This window comes from Humulus lupulus, chromosome 6 (genome assembly GCF_963169125.1).
Source record: "Humulus lupulus chromosome 6, drHumLupu1.1, whole genome shotgun sequence".
NCBI classification, from domain to species: Eukaryota; Viridiplantae; Streptophyta; class Magnoliopsida; order Rosales; family Cannabaceae; genus Humulus; species Humulus lupulus.
In genome coordinates, this window is record NC_084798.1 from 143,151,961 (window position 1) to 143,178,973 (window position 27,013).

General features: G+C 44.4%; 1 protein-coding gene across 1 annotated transcript; it reads left to right on the forward strand.

Annotated features, from left to right (window-relative positions):
* The first annotated feature begins 1,742 nt into the window (after positions 1-1,742).
* Positions 1,743-23,748, forward strand: LOC133782573 (uncharacterized). Its single transcript, XM_062221902.1, has 6 exons — positions 1,743-1,763; positions 17,614-17,665; positions 18,793-18,861; positions 22,744-23,134; positions 23,218-23,541; positions 23,627-23,748. Exons 4-5 carry the CDS (start codon positions 22,748-22,750, stop codon positions 23,491-23,493), a joined length of 663 nt encoding a protein of 220 aa, XP_062077886.1. The 5' UTR covers positions 1,743-1,763; positions 17,614-17,665; positions 18,793-18,861; positions 22,744-22,747; the 3' UTR covers positions 23,494-23,541; positions 23,627-23,748.
* The last annotated feature ends 3,265 nt before the right edge of the window (positions 23,749-27,013 follow it).

The window sequence follows — 27,013 nt, forward strand, 5'->3', positions numbered from 1 at the left end:
CTTTCCTGTGCATACCAGTTGTTTGTTTCATTGTTTGTACTGAGTTCGAGTGCATAAATGTTTATTATTGGTGCTAAGGTGTCATTACAGGATCTTGATATTGTGTAGGAATTATTTTTGGGTGTTCAAGGGGTCATTATAGCTGAGAGTTGTCTTCACAACACCAAGATTCCTTTTTTTCTTCACTGTTTTGGAACAAATGTTTTTTTTCAAAAATTCAGAGCAAAGGGATCAAAGCTGATACAATAAGAGAGACAAACTTGTTCTTTTTGGATTTTAAGGCATTTGTTTTTAGCTCATGATTATAGACCATAGAGACAACCTTTATTCCTTTTGCAACATTTTCCCAATGATCATTACCACCTTTCATTTTCCATAGCAATTCAAATTATGCACTTTCTTACTTCATGGTTATTCAAGCCCTTGCCATTTTCTTTTTTCAAGTGTGAATATGTGATTATATGAAGCATACATTAGCAAGAAGGATATTCATTTGTAATTGAACAACATAAGGTTATCAATATGGCAGTAAATGAAAGTTGCACGCTTTGTATGAAGAATGCATAAATGTGATTTATGAGCACATAATAATAGTTTATGCATAATGGCATAGAATAGTAAAAGTGAGAACCATGCCCTCAGCTCTGTGGGGTAATGCATAGTATGACCATTTCCCTTCTTTTGTTCCCTCCATTGAGATAAAAGGATTCTTCCTGCCTTTGTCTTTCCAAAATTTCAAAACAAAAGTTGTTTTATGTGATATTTGCTTGAATTGGTTTAGTGTTCTGTCTTCTTTGTCATGACAAAAGACATTGATATTGTGAAGAACTTGAAGCAAAGACTTTTGAAGTTTGACTTCTAATGTAAATTCCTTTGCGTGTGAAACTCAAGTAAAGCTAATTAACTTAATTATTGCTATTATGTCAAGCATTTCAATTATTTTGTTAGTCTCTCAATTAAAAATCAGCAAATATGTACACATATTACTATAATAAGTGTCGCCTAATACTTTGTATCATTAGGGCCAATGAAAACAGATCAGGATCATGATTCATTTATTGGAATCAAATCATTACCAAGAATCTGTAATCTTGTAATATTGGGGCAGCCACAAGCTTAAGGTTTTTAATTATTTTATTATTTGAGTTGTTTTCTTTCACCCTTTTCTCTACATGGAATATTTATGTTTTCTATGAATTTTGAACATAATAAAAACCTCACCACAAATATGTATCAGTAATAAAAACTTGGCTTTTGTTTAAATCATAAAAGGGTAATTTTCTTTTCATTAGCTAAATCATCACGATAGTTATATTAAGAGGAAAAAAAGACAAATTAAAGACAATACAATAGCTACATTACCGTCCTTTCAAATTTCTACATCACAAATTTGTGGAAATGAATCAATTAAATCTACAAAAATCTACCAATTTTTACATATAAATCATCTTTCTTTTTTCCTACTGTTATTTCTTGATTCAAAACTAATTGAAACCACATCATATTGAGTTAGAAAAAAATATACCTTTACATGGTATTCCTTTGGAAAAAAGTATTCCTTTGGAAAACAAATGAAGTTTAGCTGATTTTTTATGATAGACATTTTCCTTTTTTCTTTTTCTATTTTTTTTGTTTGCTATCTTTGATGCCTTTTGTTTTGTGTTACTTTATTTGGTTTGGTTGTAATGTGCTTTGTTTTTTGTCATGACAGCTACTATAGTTAATTCATTGACTGAGTTTCGTCTCCTCTGCTGCTACCCCAGGTTTGTATATGCATGAATATCCTTTTGCAATGGCATCTTTAAGAGACTAAAATTAGATTAGAAGTGAGTACCATATAAAAAAGTAAGAGAATGAGAGTTGGTTTAGTGTTCTGACTTTCCTTGTCTCTAAAAGTTGTTTTACTTAAATTTTGCTAGAATTTTTAATGGTTGTGAGTAGATTAATATGATTACCATTAACATATGTATTTACATTTTCTTTCTTCTCATTGCTACATTATTAATCTGGCAGGTTCCATGTTACATTTCTCAGTTGTTTCAAGTGACTTTTAGTTATTGTTCTAAGAAAAACTGTTAATCATTCACTAGCTCACTTGAATTTGTGTTCTAACTTAGGATATTTGTTCACATGAATTACATGCATGAAACACAATTACTTTATGTATATGTGTTGTTACTCCAAAATACATCTATATTACTTTTCATCTGTCCACCGTTTGGTGGTTCCCAACCTAACCAACTTTTCATTCTTATCTTTTATAGTCTTTTTTTTAGATGATGTTTTCTACAGTCTTGACTTGAGCTTTATTTAATTGATTGTGTTTACCGAGTTTTTCGGAAACGAATACAAACAGAATAATAAAAAGATAAGAACTGTAAAAGTGCTGAAATATAACTAAACAAACAGTGTTTTTACGTGGTTCGGGCGTTAACAATCCCTAGTCCACGAGTCGATGTTATTATACTTGGAAAGGACTACAGTAAGGTGGCTGGTGTACAAGAACTTCACACACTCACAGTGTTTCTCTCGGGTTCTCTTGAAGAAGATGAAGCTAGAGAGATTTTTGTAGAGTTTTTGCTATGTGATCTGTTGGCCCTCCCTCTTCTTGTAAAATGAAGGGGTCTTTATAGCTAGGGTTTCGGATTAGGGTTTTTTCTCTACGTACATGAGTCTTAATTACACCAGCCATAAATAGGGGATACAATTACCGTAGTAGCATGGCTACAAGACTCTATGTGGGTATATTTACGTGAAAGTATGGGGAACACACAAAGTCAGCCGTCTTTTCCAAGTTGTCAGCGGAACAGTAGGCGAAAAGGTACCCTTAGGCGTGCTGGGATGTGTGCGGCTTTGACCTGACGGGCGTGTCAGGCAGGATCCTGTGTCAGGCGGATATCATTCCAAATATGCCTCCTCCAGGACTCGACCGTTTGGTTTTGTTCCGTACGAGGCACGGAACTGTTTCCGCGGAGACCACTCGAAGAGCTTCTCCTGGAAGGGGCTTCCCCAAAGGATACCCCTTCGGGAGTCCAGGAGAGTTGACGAGTTTCCGTGTTGTGTTTGCTTGGAAGAGTAATCCGGACACTAAACGGGAGAGGCGAAGCCTTTCTGTCCATCCGCGAGCTCTGGTCACCTACCGTGAAAGACATCGATAATTCTGTTTCCCCGAGGACATCAATCTAAACGCTATCCAGAAATCTGGATAACATTTACCCCCCAAGGTCACGGAGCTTTGAGAGATCCGGGAGCTTGTACAGTCCTCCGGGTATTTCGGTCTCTTAGATTAGGCTAGGGGCCACCTTCTGTGTTCCCGGAAGGGTTCCTTTTTCCCGCCTGAGTGTTAGTATGAAAAAGAAAGGGAATTTCTTCTATTTGAACTCAAGTACTCAAGTGCGGCAAGGACCACGTGTCATTCTGGGAATGGTTCTGCGACCAAGACGTGTGCGTGAGGCGACTGGTTGAGTATGCGTGCGTCAGTCATCTGAGTAATGATTTGACGGATTTTAATGGTACTCCGGGCCCGAGGTGGTGTAATGATGGGAAATAAATACTTTATTCCCATCCGAGGAGTCATAAATAGGATCGTCGCTTCATCTCCAGCCGTTGAATCTGATGCACACGGAATGGGAAGATCGGGACCGTCCATTTGATGAATTCGAAACGACTTCTTCCCTGCTATAAAAACGAGGGAAATGACCTTTCTTCCTCTTTACGCTTTCAAATTCTCTATCTTTCGGATTTTCAGATTTCCAAACCTTCGAACTCTCAGGCTTCCCAGCTTCCGCTCCTCCGAACTTGCCACTTCTTTTGGTAAGGATCTGGAAACTTTTCTTTTGATTTGGCAGTGGGTTTATTCGCCGAAGTTCCTGGTTTGAATCGCCGTTCGTCTTTGCAGCTTTTACTTCTCGCGATCGTGCTGTGCAGTGATCCAGTTACTCCTTCAACCTCCAACTACCCGAATATCAGTAAGTATTTCTACTTTGCTCTTTCCTCCCAAACCTTAGGTTGTTGGTAGTTGTTAGAGTAGAGGTTTCTGCCATTATCGCTTATGTGCATGCGTGAATAGGGCTTTGGTAGGCATGTAATTGATGTGAGTCGATAAGTAGCCTTTTTTGCATGCTTTGGCGATTTGCGTTTGGAAAGTCGTTCCTTGTTTTGCTGTTTTAGGGCATAAGCATGAACGCCTTCAGGGTGTCTTTCTCTGGAAAAACACTTCTTTTGGTGGGCTTAGGCTCGGAGTCTGAGTCTGGTTCCTTGCTGCCCTTCGGGTGGCATGGTGCCAATCCCTCGGTAAGCTCGGTGGGAGCCTCTCCAAGCAGTTTTCGGGGAGGGTCTCCCCGACGCCTTTGATACCACTAGGGTATGACAAAGGTGCTGACTGCTTAGAGTGTTTTCTTCTTTCTTTCTTTTGTCCAGTGACGAACATCTCAAAGGAACAACTCCTTGCTGTGGGGGAGGCTGATTCTGCCAAGGAGAAGGGTTCCCCTGTCGCTGGTGCAAAGGGGAAAGGAAAGGCGAAAGTGGTCGCGGCTAGCCCACCGACTTCCAATAGTTCCATCTGGGAGATGGACCAAAAGCCGAACCTTTTCAGGAATTATGGCATGCTGGAGCTGTATTCCTCCGAGGCAGGCCTGAAGAACATCCCAGGTCTGATGTGGCACCGTCTGTCGGTGCTGGGCGAGTCGGCTAGCCAGAGTCACGAGGGCTTTGGTGCCTGGAGCTGGGCACACATAATGTGTGGGGCGCACTTGCCCCTAAGGAGTTATTTTGCCAATTTCTGTGTGAAGGCGGGGATTGCCCCCTTCCAGTTGATTCCTCCCTGCTACAAGCTCCTAGCGGGGTGGTTCATCTTTTGCAAGTCCCGGAAACTGGAAGCTCCTACCCCGGAGGAGGTGCTGTACTTCTACGGGTTGAAGTCTCAGCCTATGAGGGGTCATTCAGACAAGGTGGGGTTTTACAGGCTGGAAAGGCACCCGGACGTGATGTGCCCCACCTGTCATACCGCGAGGGTTCCAGACCTCCGGGAGTACTGGTTCCTGACGACTGGCTTTCCGCTGAAGAGGGTGCCAGCCCTATCTTTGGACTTCAAAATCCCTGGTAAGTGCTCCTTCCTCTCCTATTCAACTTTGTTTCTTTGCGTTTGATTTGCCTCTTGGTAGGATCTCTAACGCTCGTATTTGAATTTTGCAGAAGTCGTTCCGCGGACACCTCGCTGCGCGGAGATGATAAGGAGGTCCAAGTTCTACGAAGGGCTTTCTGAGGAAGAGTTGAAAGTGGAGGGACTTGTGACCTCCGAATCGTTGAGGGAGTATGGGCTACTCGCCTCTTTCCAAAACATCAAGCCAGTGAGTGGCAGGGGGCAAAGTCAGGTGTTAGCTGACATCCGGGAGCAGATTGCCCTGGAGCTGTCCAAGGTGATCACCCAAGCAGCCCGGGACGAAAATACTTTATCTCCTAGTTGGGCGGAGAGGTTCCCCGACCCCCAGCCGGAGGAAGAGGAGATCGAGGCTCGCCACACCGCGGCTTACCCTAACGAAGGGGCTCCGGGGGCTAGTACCTCCGGGAGAGGTAAGACTAGTTTTCGATTGATCCACACCCCCAGCCTGTCTGAGGTTTCCCGGACCTCTCAGATGGGGTTTGATCCCCGTTTCCTTAGGCTAGATCCGCGTAGGATACCCTTCGACAGATATTGCGATAGGGTAGATGAGCTCCTCGGGTGTCTGAGTGACGGTAGTCTGCCAGAAGGTGTCATCATGGTTGACCCTTCTTCCCTCAGCATGTCATTCCCGGACTTCAAGGAGTACGGGAGCTTCCTGGAGCAGGAAGCGGTGTTTTGTTTTGCTCGGGGAAGGCCATCCACGTTTCTCGTGCATGGTCGTCCCTTTCAAACTTTTCTTTTTCTTGTTTCTTGTTCCCTGCTGGCGGGCTTGCTTGTGCTTTTATGTTGTTGATTGTCTTGTCTTCTGCTTATCTTCTTTCTCATTGCTTGTTGGTTCGTTAACCTTGCTTTGTACGTTTCTTGCAGAGTATCCAGATGCCAAGATGTTGGGGAGGGTTACTTTGCTCATTAAGAAGGCTGCCACCAGCCAAGACCCGTCCAAGGGGAAAGGACGGAAGACCAAGGCTGGTAGGGGAGGTAAAGCTGCCTCCCCCAAGAAGACAAGTGGCGAGGCGCAAGCGTCTCCGGGGGTAGAGAAGTCTCCTGCTGACGGGCCTTCCGAGACTATGATGGTCTCGAGTAGCAGCAGCGACGGGGAAGGGCTTGTGTTCCCCGTGAAGACAACTGGGGTGAGCAAGCGTCCCGGAGAAGATGCTGAGGGCGCTAAGAAGAAATGCCTTAGACACTCTTCTCCTGGTCGAAGGCAATGACAGCAACCACAACTACAACAACAGCAGCAACAAGAACAACAGAGACAATCACCAACGTCACAGCAGCAGCAACAACAACATCCAAACCAGCAGCAGCAACAAGGGCAATTACTTCCGCTGCCGCAGCAGCAAACGCAACAGACCGGGGCCTTAATACCCCGTCTGCCTCCTCCTCCAGCCCAAAGGGGGTCCACCCTTCCGGGGTCTCCTTCTTCTCAGACAACCAACCTTCCTCTGCCTGGCCTGAAGTTCCACTTCCCGCGGAAGCCAACCAGTTTCCCCGCTGCCCTCCTGGAGGGTGTAAGACGGGCCGATAGTTTTTTGAAGAGGCGGTTAGAGGCGGAGAAGGCTATTACTCAGGGAAGGGCAGATAACTTGTCTGCCGTGAAGAGAGCTGAGCTGGCCGAGGGGGTGAGATCCCTTCACCCAGCCGGAGCGGTTTTGGATGGCCCAACCTTGGAGAAGAGGCTGGTGCCTAGGCTCAAACGTGCATTGGCGCCGTTCGGAGCTGAGATGATGGAGGACATGGACCTGAGCTTGTGCGAGCTCAATTCTGAGAAATGGGCCATCAGTAGCAGTAAGGATCCGCTGTTGCTGACACACGCTGTGAAGAAGCAACTGTCTGGGGTAAGCCGTCAGTTGTTGTGTTTTGGGATCATCTGTCTTTTGGTCCGGCTTAACTCATTCTGTTGTCTTTCCTTGCATGCCTTTATGATCGCGGAACGCTCGTTCCGGGAGGTTGGTGCAGTTCTGGTTCAGCTGGAGGAGAGCCAGCTGGCTCGCCAGGCCTTGGAGGCGGAGAAGCAGAAACTGGCCCAACAGGCCTTGGGGGCCTCGGAGAAGATTGATCAGGCCCGGCGCACGGCTGAGGAAGAGGCGGACAAGAAATATCTTGCCAAATATCAAGAGTACCGGGCTAAGGCAGAGAATGAGTTTAGACAGCGGTCGGATGGGATGAAGGCCGAAAACTCCAAGCTCCGGGAAGAGCTGTCCCAAGCCAGGGTGGAGAAGGAAACCTTGGAAGCTCGCTTGCAATCAAAAAATGATCTCCTCCTTAAGCAGCAAGAGGAATACTCCACTCTTTCGAGTAAGCTGCACGAGGAGGAGCAACTCCATAAGAGGAGCAGGGATCTCGTGTCTATGCTGCAGTTGGGGCTCGCTGAGAAGGATAAAGAGATCGGGGCCTTGCAATTCACTGCCAGGGGGCATGTGACTGAGAAGCAATCCGTGCTGAACCAAAATAGGGAGCAGCGCAAGGAGATTGATTCTCTTAAGGGGGAGCGGGATGCCTCCAAGGCCGAAATGGAAAAATTGAGGGCTCAACTAACTGTCGCGGAGGCACAGCTGGCAACCTCCGAGGCGGAGCGCTTGAAGGAGAAGGAGGATGCTGAGGTGATACTGAACAGGACGATTAATATATCGCATGTGGTCCTCATGCATCAACTCTGGAAAGTGAACCCGGAGGTATTAGGCTATCTGGGAGATGATGCCGAAGCCATGAGGGAGAAGCTACTCGTGTGGGATCAAGGCCCAGAGGCGTACGTCCAAACTTTCAACATTGACGAACGTGCTGGAGCCCCTGAGGCGGGAGATTCTGGAGAGGCGGGGACCTCTGAACCTTCCCGTGACAAAGTTCCGCCTTCCAATGAGCCGACTCCGCCAGCCTCAGTTGAAGCCGATGCCCCCGAAGCCGCGGTCGTGGAAGCTGCAGGTACCCCCAATGCTTGAAGGGGTTTTATCTTTAATTATTTTTCATTTTGAGTTTTTCATTGCGGACATATTTGCCATACTTATAGCATTCTCTTTTCTTTTCTGCCGAGTTCTTTATTTATCTTTGCACTTAGGGTAGACTTTTATACGGTAGAAACTGTTGTAGGGGCGCATGAGGTTTTGGTTCCAACGGCCAAAACCTATGCACTTCCCACTTGACGCTCTAATGGATGATGTCTTTTCCCACGTAGTTTCTAGGTTACGAAGGTTTCCTGGTTCCAACGGCCAGGCTCCTTTCACCGTATTTTAGCTTTCCTAAGGCAAATAGCCAATCCCGGGACTTGTAGTTATACTGTTCGCTGGGATTGCTACGGTGAGCCGTTCCATTGTTTGGAACGGGAGTTCTTTTGGTGAACGTCGCTAGACTTATGGTTAGATCTTTGCGAAGCAAAACTAACTGTTGTTGCGAACCTCATGGTGGCTGACTTCAGGGACCTGGCATGGAGCCCTGCGAGGCAAGGCTCGTTGCTGTCGGGGAAATCGCCACGCCCACCAGGTGTGATCCCGGAGCAGGGGCTTTGCGAAGCAAGGCCTGCTGTGAGTGGGGGATCGACCATGTCTGCTCCCGGAGCTGAAACATGCAATGGTCGAGGAACTCGCCATGCATTATTTTGTGAGATCCGGAGCTGGAGCCTGCGAAGCAAGGCTTACAACGGTCGCGGATCTTGCCATCTATCGCCTTGCGGGACCCGGAGCTAGAGCTTGCGAAGCAGAGCTCTACAGTGATCACGGATCTTGCCATTTTTCGCCTTGCGGGACCCGGAGCTGGAGTTTGCGAAGCAAAGCTTTACAGCGATCGCGGATCTTGCCATCTTTCGCCTTGCGGGACCCGGAGCTGGAGCTTGCGAAGCAGAGCTCTACAGCGATCGCGGAATATTCTGCAAAGGACTTGTCAGGGAGTTGGGGGTGTTTTGGCGTAGCTCTATGAACGTGCCTCAACCCCCAGTCCTGTCCATTGCTGGGCTACACAGGAGATAATTTTCATGATACATAATGGCAGGCATTTCCATGGCAATTTTCACATAAGCACATAATGCACATATGACACGTAATGCAAGCATGTTCATGGCAACAAATAAACCTAAGCTTAACAATTTAAACATTTCAAACAATTTAAAATTTTCAAATACAATGCTAGCACATAAGTGGTGTTCTGTGTACGTTTTGTTCAAGGGGCGTATGGCTATGCCTTAGCCATGTATACCCCCCCAAGTGAGCGTGTGGTCCAGACGTCTCCGGACCGCGTGGTCACTTTAATACGCAGCTTTGAACACAAGGATAAAAAGTGCAGTAAAAGCGGAGTAAATCTCTCCGTGTTTCATTAAATTAGCCTGCTAGGCGTGAGTTTACAACAGGGAGGATTATTTCCACATTTTTCACTTTTGCTAATTTCACCAAGGACTTCCGACTAGATGGTCCAGGGCCTACTGGTAGTAACGGCGGAGGTGCTCCGCGTTCCAGGTGCGCGGGACTTTAGATCCGTCGAGTCTCTTTAAGTGATACGTCCCATGGCCCACTTTTTCTTGGACTTCGTAGGGGCCTTCCCAGTTGGGTCCGAGGACTCCCACTCCCGGATCCTGCGTAGCAGGAAATACTCTCCGTAGGACAAGATCCCCAACTTCGAATGTACGGCTCTTGACTCTCGTGTTAAAGTGTCGGGCTATCTTGCCTTGGTACATTTTTAGTTGGACCTGCGACTGCTCCCGGAGCTCTTCGATCATGTCCAAGGACTCCTGGAGAAGGGCATGGTTCCGGGTAGGGTCGTAGGTATCTTGCCTGTGAGAGGGGATTATAGTTTCTACTCGGATGACGGCCTCGCAACCGAAGGTCATGGAATAAGGCGTGTGCCCCGTCGAAGTTCTCTCTGTTGTGCGATAGGCCCAAAGTACTCGCGGAAGTTCTTCCGGCCAGTGAGCCTTGCAGGCTTGGAGTTTTTTCTTCAACGTGGTCTTTAATATTTTGTTTACAGCCTCCACTTGCCCATTAGCCTGGGGTCTGGCGACTGCGGAAAAGCTTTTAATAATTCCATGCGAAGCACAGAAGTTCGTGAAGTGTTCACTGTCAAATTGCTTTCCGTTGTCGGACACAATTTTTCGTGGAAGCCCAAAACGACACACTATATTCCTGATGACAAAGTCCAGTGCTTTTTTAGATGTGACCGTGTTCATAGGTTCAGCTTCAGCCCATTTGGTGAAGTAGTCTATCGCGACTATGGCATACTTCACTCCACCCTTTCCAGTTAGGAGGGAACCTACTAGGTCAATTCCCCAAACGGCGAACGGCCAGGGGCTGGTCATTAGGGTAATTTCTGTAGGCGGCGCTCGCGGAACCTTGGCGTACCTCTGGCACTGCTCACATTTCCTGACATAATCCACACAATCCTTCTTCATGGTGGGCCAGAAGTATCCTTGTCGAAGGATCTTTTTGGAGAGGCTCAGCCCGGAGGTATGATCGCCACAGAATCCTCCGTGAACCTCATGGATGATGGTGCTGACTTCGGTTCCAGCAACACACCTAAGGAAGGGTATGGACAACCCCCTGCGGTAAAGCTTTCCATCCATAACCACGTATCGGGGAGCTTGATATTGGAGCTTCCTTGCGTCAGCTTTATCAGTGGGGAGCTATCCGGTGGTGAGAAATCTGAGAATGGGTCCTATCCAGGAGTGGGAATGGTCGATGATGGCGTTTATCCTTCGTGTCTCAGTACTGGGGGCTTCTAAGTGCCCGATGGGGACTAAGCCATACTGTTCAATCTCCGGGTCCGTTGCAAGCTTGGCCAGCGTGTCCGCGAGTGAGTTCTGGTCCCGGGTGACCTGGCGGATTTGGTAGCCTTTGAAATGCTGCAGTAGGTCACGGGAGAGAGACACGTAGGCAGCCATTCTTTCGCCTTTCGTCTGGTATTCCCCGGATATTTGGTTTACCACAAGTAGGGAGTCGCTGTATACTTCGATTTTTTGGGCTCCGACTTCTCTGGCCAGTCGTAATCCAGCTAACATGGCTTCGTGTTCTGCCTCGTTGTTGGATGCTGGGAACGCCAAACGGATGGCGCTCTGGAGCTGGTGCCCTTGGGGAGATATTAGGATGACCCCTGCTCCAGCTCCTTTTTCATTTGAGGCTCCGTCTACATAGACCTTCCAGATGGGAAGTTCCGGGACAGGATCTTCCGGGAGGTCATTCATTCCCGAGCATTCCACAATAAAGTCCGCGAGAGCTTGACCTTTTATGGAAACACGTGGTTGGTAGTGGACGTCGAACTGGCTCAGTTCCATGGCCCACTTAAGCAATCTGCCAGAAGACTCGGGCTTCTGCAAGACTTATCGGAGAGGGTGGTTGGTGAGTACTTTGATGGTGTGCGCCTCGAAATATGGCCTCAGCTTCCGTGAAGCAATTAGCAAGCAGAGGGAGAGTTTCTCGATCATTGAATATCTGGACTCGGCGTCCAATAACCTCTTGCTTACGTAATACACAGGGAGCTGGATACGGCCATCTTCCCGGACGAGAGCGGCACTCACTGCGTGCTCAGTCACAGCTAAGTATAAGAACAACGCCTCTCCTTCGACAGGTTTGGATAGAATGGGAGCTCGGGTTAAATGTTCTTTGAGGTGTTGGAAGGCTGCTTCGCATTCGGGGGTCCACTCGAACTTCTTGTTTCCTCGCAACACATTGAAGAAGGGGATACACTTGTCAGTGGCCTTGGATACGAAGCGGCTGAGAGCAGCTATCCTTCCGGTAACGCTCTGGACATCCTTATGTTTCCGGGGGGAAGGCATATCTATGAACGCCTTTATTTTCTCAGGGTTGGCTTCCACTCCACGGGAGCTGACCTTGAAGCCGAGGAACTTCCCAGACGAGACCCCGAAAGTACATTTCTTTGGATTCAGTTTCATCCCGTACTTTCGGATCACGGCGAAAGCTTCCTCAAGGTCGTCACTGTGGTCCCCGGAGGTCTTGGACTTTACCAACATGTCATCCACGTACACCTCCATGTTCCTCCCCAGTTGGTCCTTGAACATTCTGTTTACTAGACGCTGGTACGTCGCCCCAGCATTCTTCAAACCGAAAGGCATGACCACGTAACAGTAGACACCCTTGTCCGTGAGGAAGCTGGTGTGTTCCTGGTCCGCGACATGCATCTTGATCTGGTTGTATCCGGAGTACGCATCCATGAAGGATAAGAGTTCGTACCCGGAAGTAGCGTCTACCATCTGATCGATTCGCGGAAGAGGGAAACAATCTTTCGGGCAGGCCTTGTTTAGGTCCGTGAAGTCAATGCACATTCTCCAGGACCTATCGGGTTTCGGGACCAGAACTGGGTTGGCCAACCACACGGGATAGTGCGACTCCTGGAGAAAGCCTATGGACATCAACTTGTCCACTTCAGCTTTGACGGCTTCGGCCCTCACTGGGTCTAACGGCCTCCTCTTTTGGCGAATTGGAGTTGCAGATGGGTCTATGTTGAGTGCATGGCACGCAACATTAGGATTAATCCCCGTCATATCAGCGTGGCACCATGCCAGGACATCCTGATTATTCTTCACAGTGGCCACGATTTTATCTCGAATGGCCGATGGCAGGTTTTTCCCCACCTGAATGACTTTGGTGGGTTCTCCCGGGTTGAGGATCACCTCTTCGACTTCCTCCATCGGCTCTATTGCTTTCTCGATTCCCACTCTTGGGTCGAGTTCGTCAAAGTATGCCTCCTGAGCACCCCCAGTTTCTGGTAATTCTTCTGCCAAAGGAATGGCAGCAAACGTCTCCTGGACCGTGTAGACGGATCGGACGGAGACGTTATAACAGCTCCGTGCACTTCGTTGGTCTCCTCGGAGGGTGCCAATACGCCCATCGTCGCATGGAAACTTCAAGCATAAGTGGCGTATCGAGGTTATGGCCCCACAATCGATTAGGGCCGGTCGGCCTAAGATGGCATTATACGTCGTGGGGCAGTCGACCACCACGAATGTGCTGTGCTTGAAGGCACAAGCGTCGCTTTCTCCTCTGAGGGTGACTGGAAGTTGAATTTTGCCTAATGGCATGAGTGCGTCCCCATTGAACCCTTGAAGCTGGATGGGGCATGGGGCCAGGTCTGTCTCGGTTAATCCGATCGCGTGGAAGGCCGCTTTGAAGAGGATGTTTACGGAGCTTCCGTTATCGACCAAGATCCGTGAGACCTTCTTATTGGCAATCTGGGCTTCCACCACGAGGGGATCGTTGTGGGGGAAGTGCACATGTCGAGCGTCGTCCTCCATGAAGGTGATGGGGAGGTCCATCATTCGGGGACGTTGAGCAGGTGATTGAACCAAGGCGCACATCTCCCCGGTGTGTTCTAACTCCCTCAAGTACCTCTTCTGGGAGTTGCGGGTGCTTCCGGCAAGGTGCGGTCCTCCGGAAATGGTGGCTACGTGTCCGTCAACGGGTGGCGGAGCAAGGCCGGGCGGATATGGGTTGCCCGGTCCTGGAGCCAACAAGGCAATTGGTGCCGGAGCGGGTGGAGCAGGAAGCGCTGGGAACTGAGACCCAGGAGCTTGGGGGTGACCGGCTCCAGGAGCGCTAGCGGTCCCCCTCTGTCCCGGGGAATATGCAGCTCCGTGAACTACCCCCTGTCCGGGATAGATAATGGGTATCCTCACCCACTGACCGAGGTGTCCCGCTCTTGCCAGGGACTCGATCTCATCCTTCAGCTGAAGGCACTCGTTCGTGGTGTGCCCCACGTCTCCGTGGAACTCACACCTTTTATTGGAGTCTCGTGGACGCCTTCCTCCGTGAGACACTTTCGGGGGCTTCCTGTAGTTGACCATATTACAGGTCGCCCGATAGACATTCTCTCGTGAGTCTATCAAACTGGTATATTCCGTGAACTTGGGCTCATAGTCCTTCCGGGGCTTCTTTGAATGGTCTCCCCGGTTGGAGTTTCTTCCGCTTCGTTTGCTCCGCGATTGGCTCAAATTTCGTTATGGGGCTTCCGCTTGCGGCTGCGGCATGCCAGGAGCGATACTACATCCGGTTTGTACAGCTCCGTACCCAGAGAAATGGGTTTGACTCGGCGTCTGAGCAGACGCGGAAGGCCCATACACACTTGGAGTGAATTGGGCTCCTGGAAGCGTGAGGGCTAGTGCGGGAGCTTGCGAAGCAAAGCTCGGCGCAGTCACGGAAGGCGTTGGAGCTGGGGGAACTCCAAAGGCCTGCTGGTAGGCATCCTCAAGGTTGATGATTCCCTGAGCCTTTGACATGAATTCGGACAGCGTTTCTGCCCGTCTCCTTTGCATTTCCCCCCATAGCAGGGAGCCGACAGTAAGGCCCGATTGAAGGGCGATCAGCTTCATGTCATCGCTGACCTTGGTCTTTGTAGCAGCTTCCATCATTCTCTGAATGAAAGCTTTTAGGTTCTCATTGGGTTGCTGCTTGATGTTGGTTAAGGAACCAACTTCCAAGTTGTGGTCGCGGGCAGCAATGAACTGCCTCCTAAACGCGGACTGTAGCTCCTTCCAACTATGGATTGATCCGGGAGCTAATCTTTTCCACCAGTCCTCCGCGGACTTGGTAAGGGTGAGTGAGAAGCACATGCATTTGGCGTCCTCACTGACACGCGCGACTTGCATCATTTTGTTGTATTTAGCTAGGTGGGTACGCGGGTCTGTCCTCCCATCATATAATTCTATGTGAGGCATTTTGAAGTTATCCGGGAGGGACGTTTCCGCGATCCTCCGAATGCATGGTTCCGGGTCTTCCTCCTCAGAGTCTGACAGGGCCCCACTTTGCTTCCGGACCAGCTTGGTCAAGGCAGCAATCTGTTCCTCGAGCCTCTTCGTATCACTCTCCAGGAGGTCACGTCCCCGGAGCTTGTCATTAATATGATTTCGGAGGTCATCTCCGCGAGGCCGGGCCTTTTCTCCTTTGGCCTTTTCATACTTGGCCTCCAACCTTCTTCTTAGGTCCACCGTGGACCAGCTATCTTCGGAGTGCGAGTTCGCAGCCCGACCGTCCTGGTTGACGGAATCACTGGGGCGGTTGTTCCTTCCCCTAGGCCTGGGTGTCTTAGCACCGGGCCCTTTAGGCACGGAGTGCCCCCTTGGGGCTGAAGGACGTCTGGGCTTAGGAGCGCCAGAGACCTTCTGCGCGCGGGGGGGGGGGGGGGGGGGCAGTCGGCCTGGTGATTCACGCCTTTAGGAGGTGCAGGGGCGTCAGCGCGTACAGGCTCTCCAACTTTTTCTTTGCCCTTGTTAGGGGCGGCTTTGGATGGTCCAGCAGCGGCTGGATCCGGCATAGCGACATCAGCACCACCTAAAACAGAGGCATCCTCGTCCGAGTCGCCTAGGTCTCCGAACTTGCTTTGGAGGCGCTCCATCATGCGCTGCATTTTTTCGGAGAGGCGCTCCTGCTCAGCAAGCTTGGCTTTGGTGACCTCCAGTTCTTCGGCTACTTGGACCAGTTCTGGGTCCTTCTCATAGTTGCAGCCGTCCTTGTAATAACTGTCTTGGACATACTCTTCTTCGTCTTCTAAGTATGTCGTATCTTCAGTACTAACCCGATCCTGGCGGGACGTCGGGCCTTCACCTTGGTAGTCCAAGGGTTCGTTTTGTACCGCATCTTCCATCACGGTATCGGGGTTGACCGTAGCATTTTTGTCAACAGCGGATTTTCTCGTAGTCACCATCTCTTTAGCACGAAGTGAATACAAAAAACGTACACAGAAAAAGAGCTGACTAACAACTTCCTACAGCTCTCAATGAAAGCACCAAAATGTTTACCGAGTTTTTCGGAAACGAATACAAACAGAATAATAAAAAGATAAGAACTGTAAAAGTGCTGAAATATAACTAAACAAACAGTGTTTTTACGTGGTTCGGGCGTTAACAAGCCCTAGTCCACGAGTCGATGTTATTATACTTGGAAAGGACTACAGTAAGGTGGCTGGTGTACAAGAACTTCACACACTCACAGTGTTTCTCTCGGGTTCTCTTGAAGAAGATGAAGCTAGAGAGATTTTTGTAGAGTTTTTGCTATGTGATCTGTTGGCCCTCCCTCTTCTTGTAAAATGAAGGGGTCTTTATAGCTAGGGTTTCGGATTAGGGTTTTTTCTCTACGTACATGAGTCTTAATTACACCAGCCATAAATAGGGGATACAATTACTGTAGTAGCATGGCTACAAGACTCTATGTGGGTATATTTACGTGAAAGTATGGGGAACACACAAAGTCAGCCGTCTTTTCCAAGTTGTCAGCGGAACAGTAGGCGAAAAGGTACCCTTAGGCGTGCTGGGATGTGTGCGGCTTTGACCTGACGGGCGTGTCAGGCGGGATCCTGTGTCAGGCGGATATCATTCCAAATATGCCTCCTCCAGGACTCGACCGTTTGGTTTTGTTCCGTGCGAGGCACGAAACTGTTTCCGCGGAGACCACTCGAAGAGCTTCTCCTGAAGGGGCTTCCCCGAAGGATACCCCTTCGGGAGTCCGGGAGAGTTGACGAGTTTCCGTGTTGTGTTTGCTTGGAAGAGTAATCCGGACACTAAACGGGAGAGGCGAAGCCTTTCTGTCCATCCGCGAGCTCTGGTCACCTACCGTGAAAGACATCGATAATTCTGCTTCCCCGAGGACATCAATCTAAACGCTATCCGGAAATCTGGATAACAGATTGCATTTATGGGTATTCCATTCTAATTTATTTTTTTCTATCTTAGGATTTTGTAGATTGTTTATTCATTTATGTATTTCTCCATCACATTTAAGTATATATATGTATAAATGAGCTTTTTGGTATTAGAGGTTGCAAGACTTATTAATATCAATATTTATAACAAATTTCTTGAACATATACATGATTATGCGGGTGTTAAATACGTATTTTATTTTGTATTTTACTTTTACATGAGATGGTTTTAGCATATTTTTTTTTATATGTAATAGATAAAAGTCATCTTTCTTTAGACATCACCAATTTCAATTGAATTGAATTATACGAAGACATGATTAGTCGTGTTATTAAGCTTTATGCATATATTTGTTAAAAAAAATATCCATATATTTATATACTATAAAAGAAACAAGATTTTTCATATTTGGTTTGGGGTATATTTCTTTTGTTTATATATATACATATATATATATATATCTTTTTTCTTTTATCTTTTTCAAGCCATGTGATTGTGAATAACTTGATTGAATAAAATTGTAAGGCTTTGTATGAGTGAACTAAATTTGTTTTATTGGCCAATATTTACATATAAATCATCTTTCTTTTTTCCTACTGTTATTTCTTGATGCAAAACTAATTGAAACCACATCATATTGAGTTAGAAAAAAATGTACTTTCACATGGTATTCCTTTGAAAAACAAATGAAGTTTAGCTGATTTTTTTTTATGGACATTTTCCTTTTTTCTTTTTCTATTTTTTCTGTTTGCTATCTTTGATGCCTTTTGTTATGTGTTACTTTATTTGGTTTGGTTGTAATGTACTTTGTTTTTTGTCATGACAGCTACTATAGTTAATTCAGTGAATGAGTTTCGTCTCCTCTGCTACTACCTCAGGTTTGTATATGCATGAATATCCTTTTGCAATGGCATCTTTAAGAGACTAAAATTAGATTAGAAGTGGGTACCATATAAAAAAGTAAGAGAATGAGAATTGGTTTAGTGTTCTGACTTTCCTTGTCTCTAAAAGTTGTATTACTTAAATTTTCCTAGAATTTTTAATGGTTGTGAGTAGATTAATATGATTACCATTACCATGTGTATTTACATTTTCTTTCTTCTCATTGCTACATTATTAATCTGGCAGGTTCCATGTTACATTTCTGTGACCTTTAGTTATTGTTCTAAGAAAAATTGTTAATTATTCACTAGCTCACTTGATGTGATTTCTCTTTTTGTTTCTCAGACATTCAAGAAATGAGGTCAATTCCATGTTCAAAAGATTCTTAATGCATTAATACATGTTTCAACCATTTTATTTGAGATAGTTTGGATTATATGTATGGAGGAGAGATTTTATATCTAAAAATTGTATTTCTTATTTTCATTTGGTATTATTATTGTGGAAGACGAGTGAACATGTTCTTGTGAACCTAAGTTTATTGTTATTTTAATGGAAAATCTAAGTTAGTTATTTGATGATATCAAACTGGTATTTTTGGCTCTGTTTGTGCTTGTTATAGCATTATGTTGTGTAGATGCTTACTGCTTTAACGATACAATAAAGAAAAATTATAAGTGTTATCAAAACTAATATATTATAATAATTCAAACTCTTATAAGCATAAAATTGTGTTATGCAAACTATTTTTATAGAATGTAGAAAATGTGTTATTATAAAGTGTACAATAATACTGTTTTATTAGTACAAAAAAAGGGTTATATAATTTATTATAAAAAACATATTGAAGCACTTGTCTATTTATTAATGTAATACTACAAGTATATTTTTGCAGTAATTTCTTTATTTTAGCACATTCAAAACAGCAGTCTTATGTGATAAGACATGGTTTTAATGATGGATAAATTGTATGACTGTTGTAACATACTTTCTTTTATTAATTGTGATTTTTTTTCTACAATGGGTGGAAGTGTTTATAGAATATCTATTTTAGTTATACATAAAATGACTTATATAGTTGAATTATTTGTAACATCTAATTTATGGTTCATGTTTAATATAGTGAGGTTGAGACAAAAGCTTGTATTGAAGATTGGTTTGGGCATAGAAGAATAAAACTAGCATTCTTTTGGTAAGTTTACTAAACTATGAATTTACTTTGATTTTATTTAAGGTGCACATTATGTATGGTTTTGGGAATTTTACTTTTAATACTTGATTATATTATGTATTGTTCTGGGAATTTTCTGTGTGCAGGAAGTTTTTATAAAATATGTATAGGGGAGATGATGCCTAATTATTAAATTAGTTGATGATCATTATGGTGATATGTTGTAATTGAACATGTGTCCTGGGAATTTTATGCGTGTAAGAAGGTTTTAGTCAAACTTATAGAAGAGGTTTCGCCCAAATTTTCAAAAAATGAGTAGGAGTTGGATGGCGAAAGATAGGTTATCAAAAGAATATGAAGATGGAGTTGAGAGTTTTATTGAAATAGCCTTGAAAAATACAATGGATCCTAAGAGAGTTCATTGTCCATGTCAAAAGTGTTCTAATTTGAAAAAATTGGATATAAAGGAAATAAAAAATCATTTGTATTTCAATGGAATAGATGAAACTTATGTTAAATGGATATGGCATGGAGAACAAGTTGAGTCTACCCCCAAATTACACAATGAAAATGAAGAATTTTCTCAAGTGTTTGATGACCCTATAGAGATGGTGAGAGATGCAAATGATCGATTTGTGGATAGGCCAGAAGAATTTGTAAAGTTCTTAGGAGATGCAGAGAAACTAATTTTTCCAGGGTCACCTATGTCAAAGTTGGTTGTTTTGGTAAAATTATACAATTTAAAATCTGGTAGTGGTTGGAGTGACATAAGTTTCACAAATTTGCTTGATTTGATGAAGGAGATTTTACCAAAAGACAATGAGATGCCTTCTTCCCTTTATGAGGCGAAAAAAACTTTGTGCACTTTAGGAATGGATTATAAAAAGATACATGTCTGTCCTAATGATTGTGTTTTATACCGCAACAATTTAGAAAATGCAACCGAGTGCCCTACGTGCAAGACATCGAGATGGAAGAGAGGTAAAGAAGGAAAAGAAGGTAAGAAAGGGATTCCAGCTAAAGTATTATGGTATTTGCCACCGATACCAAGATTTATACGTTTGTTTCGGAATCCAGAACATGCTAAAAGTTTAAGATGGCATGAGGATGGAATGATCAAAGATGATAAACTACGACATACAACAGATTCATTAGCTTGGAAAACTATCGATGAGAAATGGCCTGTAATAAAAAAGGATCCTAGGAATCTTCGACTTGGTCTTTCAGCTGATGGCATCAATCCATTTAGCAATATGAGCTCATCTTACAGTTGCTGGCCAGTGATATTATGTATTTACAACCTCCCTCCCCACCTTTGCATGAAAAGAAGATTCACAATGCTACTTTGTTAATTTCAGGAAGTAAACAACCCAGAAATGATATAGACGTCTATTTGGCACCGTTGATAGATGATTTAAAGTTGTTGTGGGATGGAGTTGATTGTTATGATTCTTTTAGTAAAGAAAGTTTTATACCGAGAGGGTTACTTTTATAGACAATTAATGATTTTCCAGCTTATGGAAACTTGTCGGAGTGTTATGTTAAGGGTTATAAAGGATGTCCGATATGTGGGGAACAAACAAGTGCAACAAGATTGAAGTTTTGTAAAAAGACTTGTTACATAGGGCATAGAAGGTTTCTACCTGCAAAGCATTATCTTCGTAATCAAATGAAAGCCTTTAATGGTAAGCAAGAACTACGAGGACCTCTACCAATAATGACTGGTGAAGAGATTTATGAAGAGATTCGTTTGATAAAAAATAGATTCGAAAAACCAGTCACAAATACCGAAGAATGTGAAGACATTTAAAGTAGGGTCAAATCAAAGGGTAAAAGTAAGATGAGTAAGAAACGAAAACGTAGCAAGAAACATCAAGTGAGCAATGATGATTCTTTGAATACTACATGTTGGAAAAAGAAATCAATTTTTTTTAATTGGAGTATTGGAGACATTTGTTAGTCAGACACAATCTCGATGTCATGCATATTGAGAAAAACATATGTGATGGTTTGATAGGAACTTTACTCAATATTCCTGGAAAAACTAAAGATAGTATATCTGCTCGTCGTGATCTCATTCTAATGTCTGAATCGAAAAAAGAGTTGGCTCCTAAAGTAGAAGAGAATCGAACATATTTACCTCCAGCATGTTACACATTAAAAAAAGATGAGAAACACCAATTTTGTGAAACATTGGCAAAGATTAAGGTGCCAGATGGTTTTTCATCGAATATTCGAAATTTGGTTTCCTTGAAAGATTGTAGACTACAGGGTCTAAAGTCTCATGACTGTCATGTGTTAATGCAACAAATGCTTCCAATAGCTATTCGAGGCTTATTAGAAAACCCCGTGAGAAATGCTGTAACCAGAATGTGTTTCTTCTTTAATGCCCTTTGCTCTAAAGTTATTGACGTATCAAAGTTGGAGGTTATTCAGTTGGAAATTGTGAAGACTTTGTGCTTGTTCGAACAATATTTTCCTCCATCTTTCTTTGATATAATGGTTCATTTGGCAGTTCATCTAGTTAGAGAAGTCACCTTGTGTGGGCCAGTTTGTTTTCTATGGATGTACCCTTTCGAGAGGTTGATGAAAGTTTACAAGGGTTATGTGCGAAATCGAAGTCGTCCAGAGGGTTGTATAGTTGAATCTTATATAACTGAAGAAGCAGTTGAATTCTGTTCTGAGTATATGGTCAATGTTGACTCAATTTGAATTCCAATAAGGGCAAGAGAGGGAGTTGTAGAAAATAAGGGTATCAACAATGGAAAACCTACTTTAATGGAAAAAGAAGATTGGGAGGTTGCTCATCAAAATGTCTTGGAGAATAGAGTTAAGGTTCAACCTTATATAGAGTAAGTACATTATTTAAATTAATTTTCTTAACTTAAACAAATATTTTTAGTGATTATTATGTTTTAGTAACAATATTATTCAATGCAAAGAATATTTACAATATCTAAATAAGGAAAATCGAACAAAATCTAGAAAGCAGATTCAAGATGAGCATCATCGTACCTTTCGACATTGGTTTCTTGATAAGGTGATGTTTTACTTTAAAATGAAAACTCCAATATAAACCATTTTTAACGATTGTTTGCAAAATGTAATTAAGGTATTATTCATTAATGTAGATTCATAAAGAGTTGACCGATGAATTGCATGAAGTTACCGAAACTTTGAGATGGCTTTCATTAGGTCCGACTCAATTGGCAATTAAGCACGATGTATTTATAATTAATGGTTGTAGGTTCAACACTAAAGCTCGTGATGATGTTAGGGTCACCCAAAATAGTGGTGTAAGTATTGTAGCTCAAACCTTGCAAGTCTCTAGTGCACGTGACAAGAACCCTATATATGGTGAGATGAAATTTTATGGTGTCATTTAAGAAATATGGGAGCTTGATTATCGTGAATTTAGGATGCCGATGTTCAAGTGTGATTGGGTAGACAGCAAAAATGGTGTGGAGAAAGAAAAGTTAGGTTTCATTAAAGTTGATTTGAATAAAATAGGACATAAAAAAGACTCATTTATAATGGCAAGTCAAGCTAAACAAGTGTTTTATGTTGAGGATCCTACTTCATCAAAATGGTCAATAGTTCTTGCTTCACAACCAAGAGACTAAGTGCATGATGACGATCAACAACATGACTTTGGTGAATTACAAACTTCAGAAAAAGAGTGTGGTTTTATCCCTGAGTTTGAGGGAGTTGAACCAACTGTTGGGCCATATGTACGAAAAGATGGTGATGGAATTTGGATAGTAAGATTTCATCTTTATGAATGACATATAATATTATCTTTTACTATAAATTTTCTTAGTTGATCTTAATATTTTTTTTACTTAAAAATTTACTTCATTGATTTTTACATTTTCTAATAATTTGTGTTTCATAAGTTGACAGGATCATGGACCCATTTGATGAGCACCTTGAGGAGTACCTAGAGGGTGATGATGAGCAAGTTGATGTTGATTCCATCGATGAGCAGACTGATGGTGGTTCCATGGATGTTGACCACGAGGAGGAGGATAATAATAAAGAGAACGCGGAAGATAAAAAGAAAACACATAAGCGAACACGAGGCATAGTGCGATTGACGAAGATCATTGCAGATAAAATTAAAGGAATCAAACGCCATTTGAGGTTCAATAGCAGGGGGCAATCGATCGGGACCCCAAACAGAGAGCTTCAATGTTATTTAGGAATGCAAGCCAAAAGTATGGTGCCAATTGACATTGACAATTGGCGCGAAGTTCCTAAATCTATATTGGACAGCTTATGGAAGGATGTCAATGTAATACATTTTACTATGTTTTGAAATAAATTGACGAGTTTTATATTTTCTTTTGCTTACAAAGTTTCTTAAACTATTTGCAGCTAGCTTTCCACCTAGATGAGAATATGCGAAATAATATTATTGGCTCAGTGGGTAATAAGTGGAGGCAATTCAAATGTAATTTGAACAAGAAGTTTATAGTCCCTTACCTTAATGACCCATCTCTTTTGGAAGCAAAGCCTCGTGGTCTCGATAAACCTCCACCAAGCTATCATATAGAAGAAACACATTGGAAAGAATTTGTCAAGAGAAGGACATCCAAAGAGTTTCAAGATTTTAGAAAATTACAACAAGAAAGGCGTAATCATTTAAAATAGCCTCCTAGGACTTCACGCCATAGCTATACTGAATTGGAAGCTGATTTAGTAAGTACATATATAGAATGTATTATGCCTGATTTTATGTTTTCTTCATTTGATGTTAAAATTGACCTAATTCTATTACATGCAGCAAGCTAAGTGGGGCACAATAGAGCAAATAGATCGATCTATACTCTGGAAGGAGGCCAGAAAAGATTCTTCTGGCAATTATGTCACCGAGCGTGACAAGGTCAAGGGAGAGGCCATCGTAAGTTGTAAAATGTTAAATGACTTTTGGTAATTGTTTTATATTTTAGTAACAAACATATAATTGATTAAATTTTGTACATGCTTGAGCAAAGAAAAGAGGGCAAACTGATTGAAATTGGAACAAATGACATCCTAACACAAGTGTTAGGTACTGCTGAGTGTGGCGTGCTGCCCCTTTGGCACACCCACATGGGGCCATTTTGTAATGAGCATGCCTTGGTGCTTGATCATTAGTCAAGTCTTGCACCAAGCAACCTCATGGGATAGGGTAGTGGCAGTTTTGTAATATTGCATATGTCTCCCAAACAAAAATCATATATGTTCCTGGGAAGACTTTATTTCCCTAGAAGGCTCCTTAGGGGGAGGTGACCTGGTGACTTAGGGAAGCACCATGGCCATCAGCAGATAGGGGCCAAAGCTGTGTACTCCCTTGCCCTATCAAGGCTATATATTAACGAAATAACATTTATCCATACTTGCCCCTGTGTACTTCCTTGTTGCTTATGTGTTACTTGTTTGATACCTTCGTTGGGCCTTTGTGTGCCACTTGCCTTGTTGTGTGCTTTGTGTTGTGTGGACGTTCCTAGGAATGACTTGCTTTGTGCTTGCTCATACTTCATTATTGCCCGTTGCATGTCCGAGATGTGTATGTGGCTAACCGCTGAGTTTGTTTGCCTGTAGGTGTGTGTTGTAGGCTGACTTGCAAGCTTGAAGAGTCTGCAAGTGCCGCACGTTCCGTCTAGTTGGAATCCCCAAATAGCTGGCCCGTGACAGTTGGTATCAGAGCCAAGTTAGAAAGCGCTTGGCAAAAACACACTATGGTGAGCAACACTCAGAGGATCGAAGCTCTTGAGAAGCGAGTTGGGGAACTAGATGGCCTGGACGAGAGGGTCAGGGATCTTTCCTTTGCAAGTCAGGACTCGGGACCGTCTGATGCAAACAATCGCATAGCTGCGTTGGAGAAGGAGAATGATGTTCTTCTATCCAGAATTATTGCGTTGGAGAAAAGAAACACTCCAACAAGTACTTCTGTTTCCCCGCGGTGGGAAGAGCGCATCGCGGCAGTGGAGCGCATGCTAAAGGAACAAGAAGTTTCAATAAATGACACAACGGAAGATTGCAGGGAGGCAGTCGGTGTGCTCAGAGAAGAAATGGCTGAGCTATCTGCCAAGGTAAACCTGACCATGCGAGCGGTTGGGAATGCCCCTGCAACAGGGCCGATAGGTATGGAATATGGCCGAGCCAAAGTACCCGAGCCGAGGCCCTATAATGGGGCCAGAGACGCAAAGGATTTGGAGAATTTCCTCTTTGACATGGAACATTACTTTAGAGTCGTGCGGGCCGATTCGGAAGATGGAAAGGTCGCCATGGCTACCATGTATTTGTCGGGGGATGCCAAGGTGTGGTGGAGGACCAAGTATGATGATATAGAGAATGGCAGGTGTACCATCACATCTTGGGCGGACCTGAAGAGGGAATTAAAGACGCAGTTTCTGCCAGAAAATGTAGCTTACATAGCTCGTCGCCAGTTACGAGAGCTTAAACAAGTCGGGACAGTCCGAGAGTATGTAAAGAGATTTTCGGGACTGATGCTCGATATTAAAGACATGTCCGAAGTGGACAGGCTCTTCTGCTTCCTCGAGGGATTGAAACCATGGGCCAAGCAAGAACTTCAAAGACAGCGGGTGACTGATCTAGCCACCGCTCAAGTTGCTGCCGAACGCTTAACAGACTACACTCCGGAGAGTAGCCTGCCGAAAAGGGCTACCCCTCCAGCCAGCTCAAGTAGCGCCGGGAGTAAGAAGTCTGGGAAGTCCTGGCAGGGTAAGAGTGGGGGAGAGAAGAGGATAGCTGAGTCCAATTCTTCCAGTGGGACAGATGCTGCAGTAGGGAAGAAGTCGCTAGCTTGTTGGATTTGCAAAGGCCCACACAAGTAGGCAGTTTGCCAATTCCGGGGCAAGATAAATGCCCTCATTGGCCAAGAACAACAGGGTGAAGGAGAAGAGGAAGAAGAAGAGTACGCGCACATGGGCGCTGTCCGCCTGTTGAACGCTCTCAAGAAGCATGGCGAGAAAGGGAAGAAGACCCTGGGGAAAGGGCTAATGTTCGTGGATGTTGCTATCAATGGCAAGCCTGCCAAAAGCGTGATGATTGATACTGGCGCCACCCACAACTTCGTCTCTGAACTCGAAGCAAAGCGACTGGGACTAAAGCTGGAGAAAGATGCAGGCCGCATGAAGGCGGTCAACTCCAAAGCCTTGGCCACATCTGGCGTGGCTAGAGGGGTAAAAGTGAAGATCGACACGTGGGAAGGGCAGACTGATTTGGTAGTCGTCCATATGGACGACTTTGATGTAGTTTTGGGAATGGACTTTCTAACCGAGAAAGGTGCCATTCCAATTCCTGCCACTGGAAGCTTACTCATAATGGGAGAGACTCCTTCAATGGTACCTGCAAAGGTGAAGCCACCCCCTGCTGTGAAGCTTCTATCAGCTTTACAGTTCAAGAAGGGTGTGAGAAAGCAGGAGCCGACTTATGTAGCTGTACCCACCGTGTTCGAAGAAGTAGTGGAAGAAATTGTTCCACTAGAAATTACGAGGGTCTTGAAGGTGTATGGGGATGTGATGCCAGATAAACTCCCCAAAGCCTTGCCACCAAAGAGGGGGATTGATCACCAGATAGAGCTGGTGCCTGGAGCGAAACCTCCAACAAAAGCGCCATACAGAATGGCACTCCCTGAGCTAGAAGAATTGAGGAAGCAATTAAAAGAGCTATTGGAGGCAGGCTTCATCAGACCGTCGAAGGCGCCATATGGCGCACCGGTGCTATTCCAGAAGAAGCACGATGGGAGCTTGAGACTGTGCATCGACTATAGGGCTCTCAATATGGTGACAGTTCGCAACACATACCCCATTCCTCTAATCGCTGATTTGTTCGACCAGCTAAGTGGAGCCAAATACTTCACAAAGTTGGACTTGAGATCGGGCTATTATCAGGTGCGGATTGCAGATGGGGATGAACCAAAGACTACGTGTGTTACTCGATTCGGAGCATTTGAGTTTCGAGTAATGCCGTTTGGGTTGGCAAATGCACCTGCTACCTTCTGTACACTAATGAACCAAGTATTCCACGAGTATCTAGATAAGTTCGTGGTGGTGTACTTGGATGACATCGTGGTTTATAGCGCCTCGATTGAAGAGAATCAAGAACACTTGGCTCAAGTGTTTCAGAAGTTGAGAGAGAACCAGCTATATGTGAAGCGAGAGAA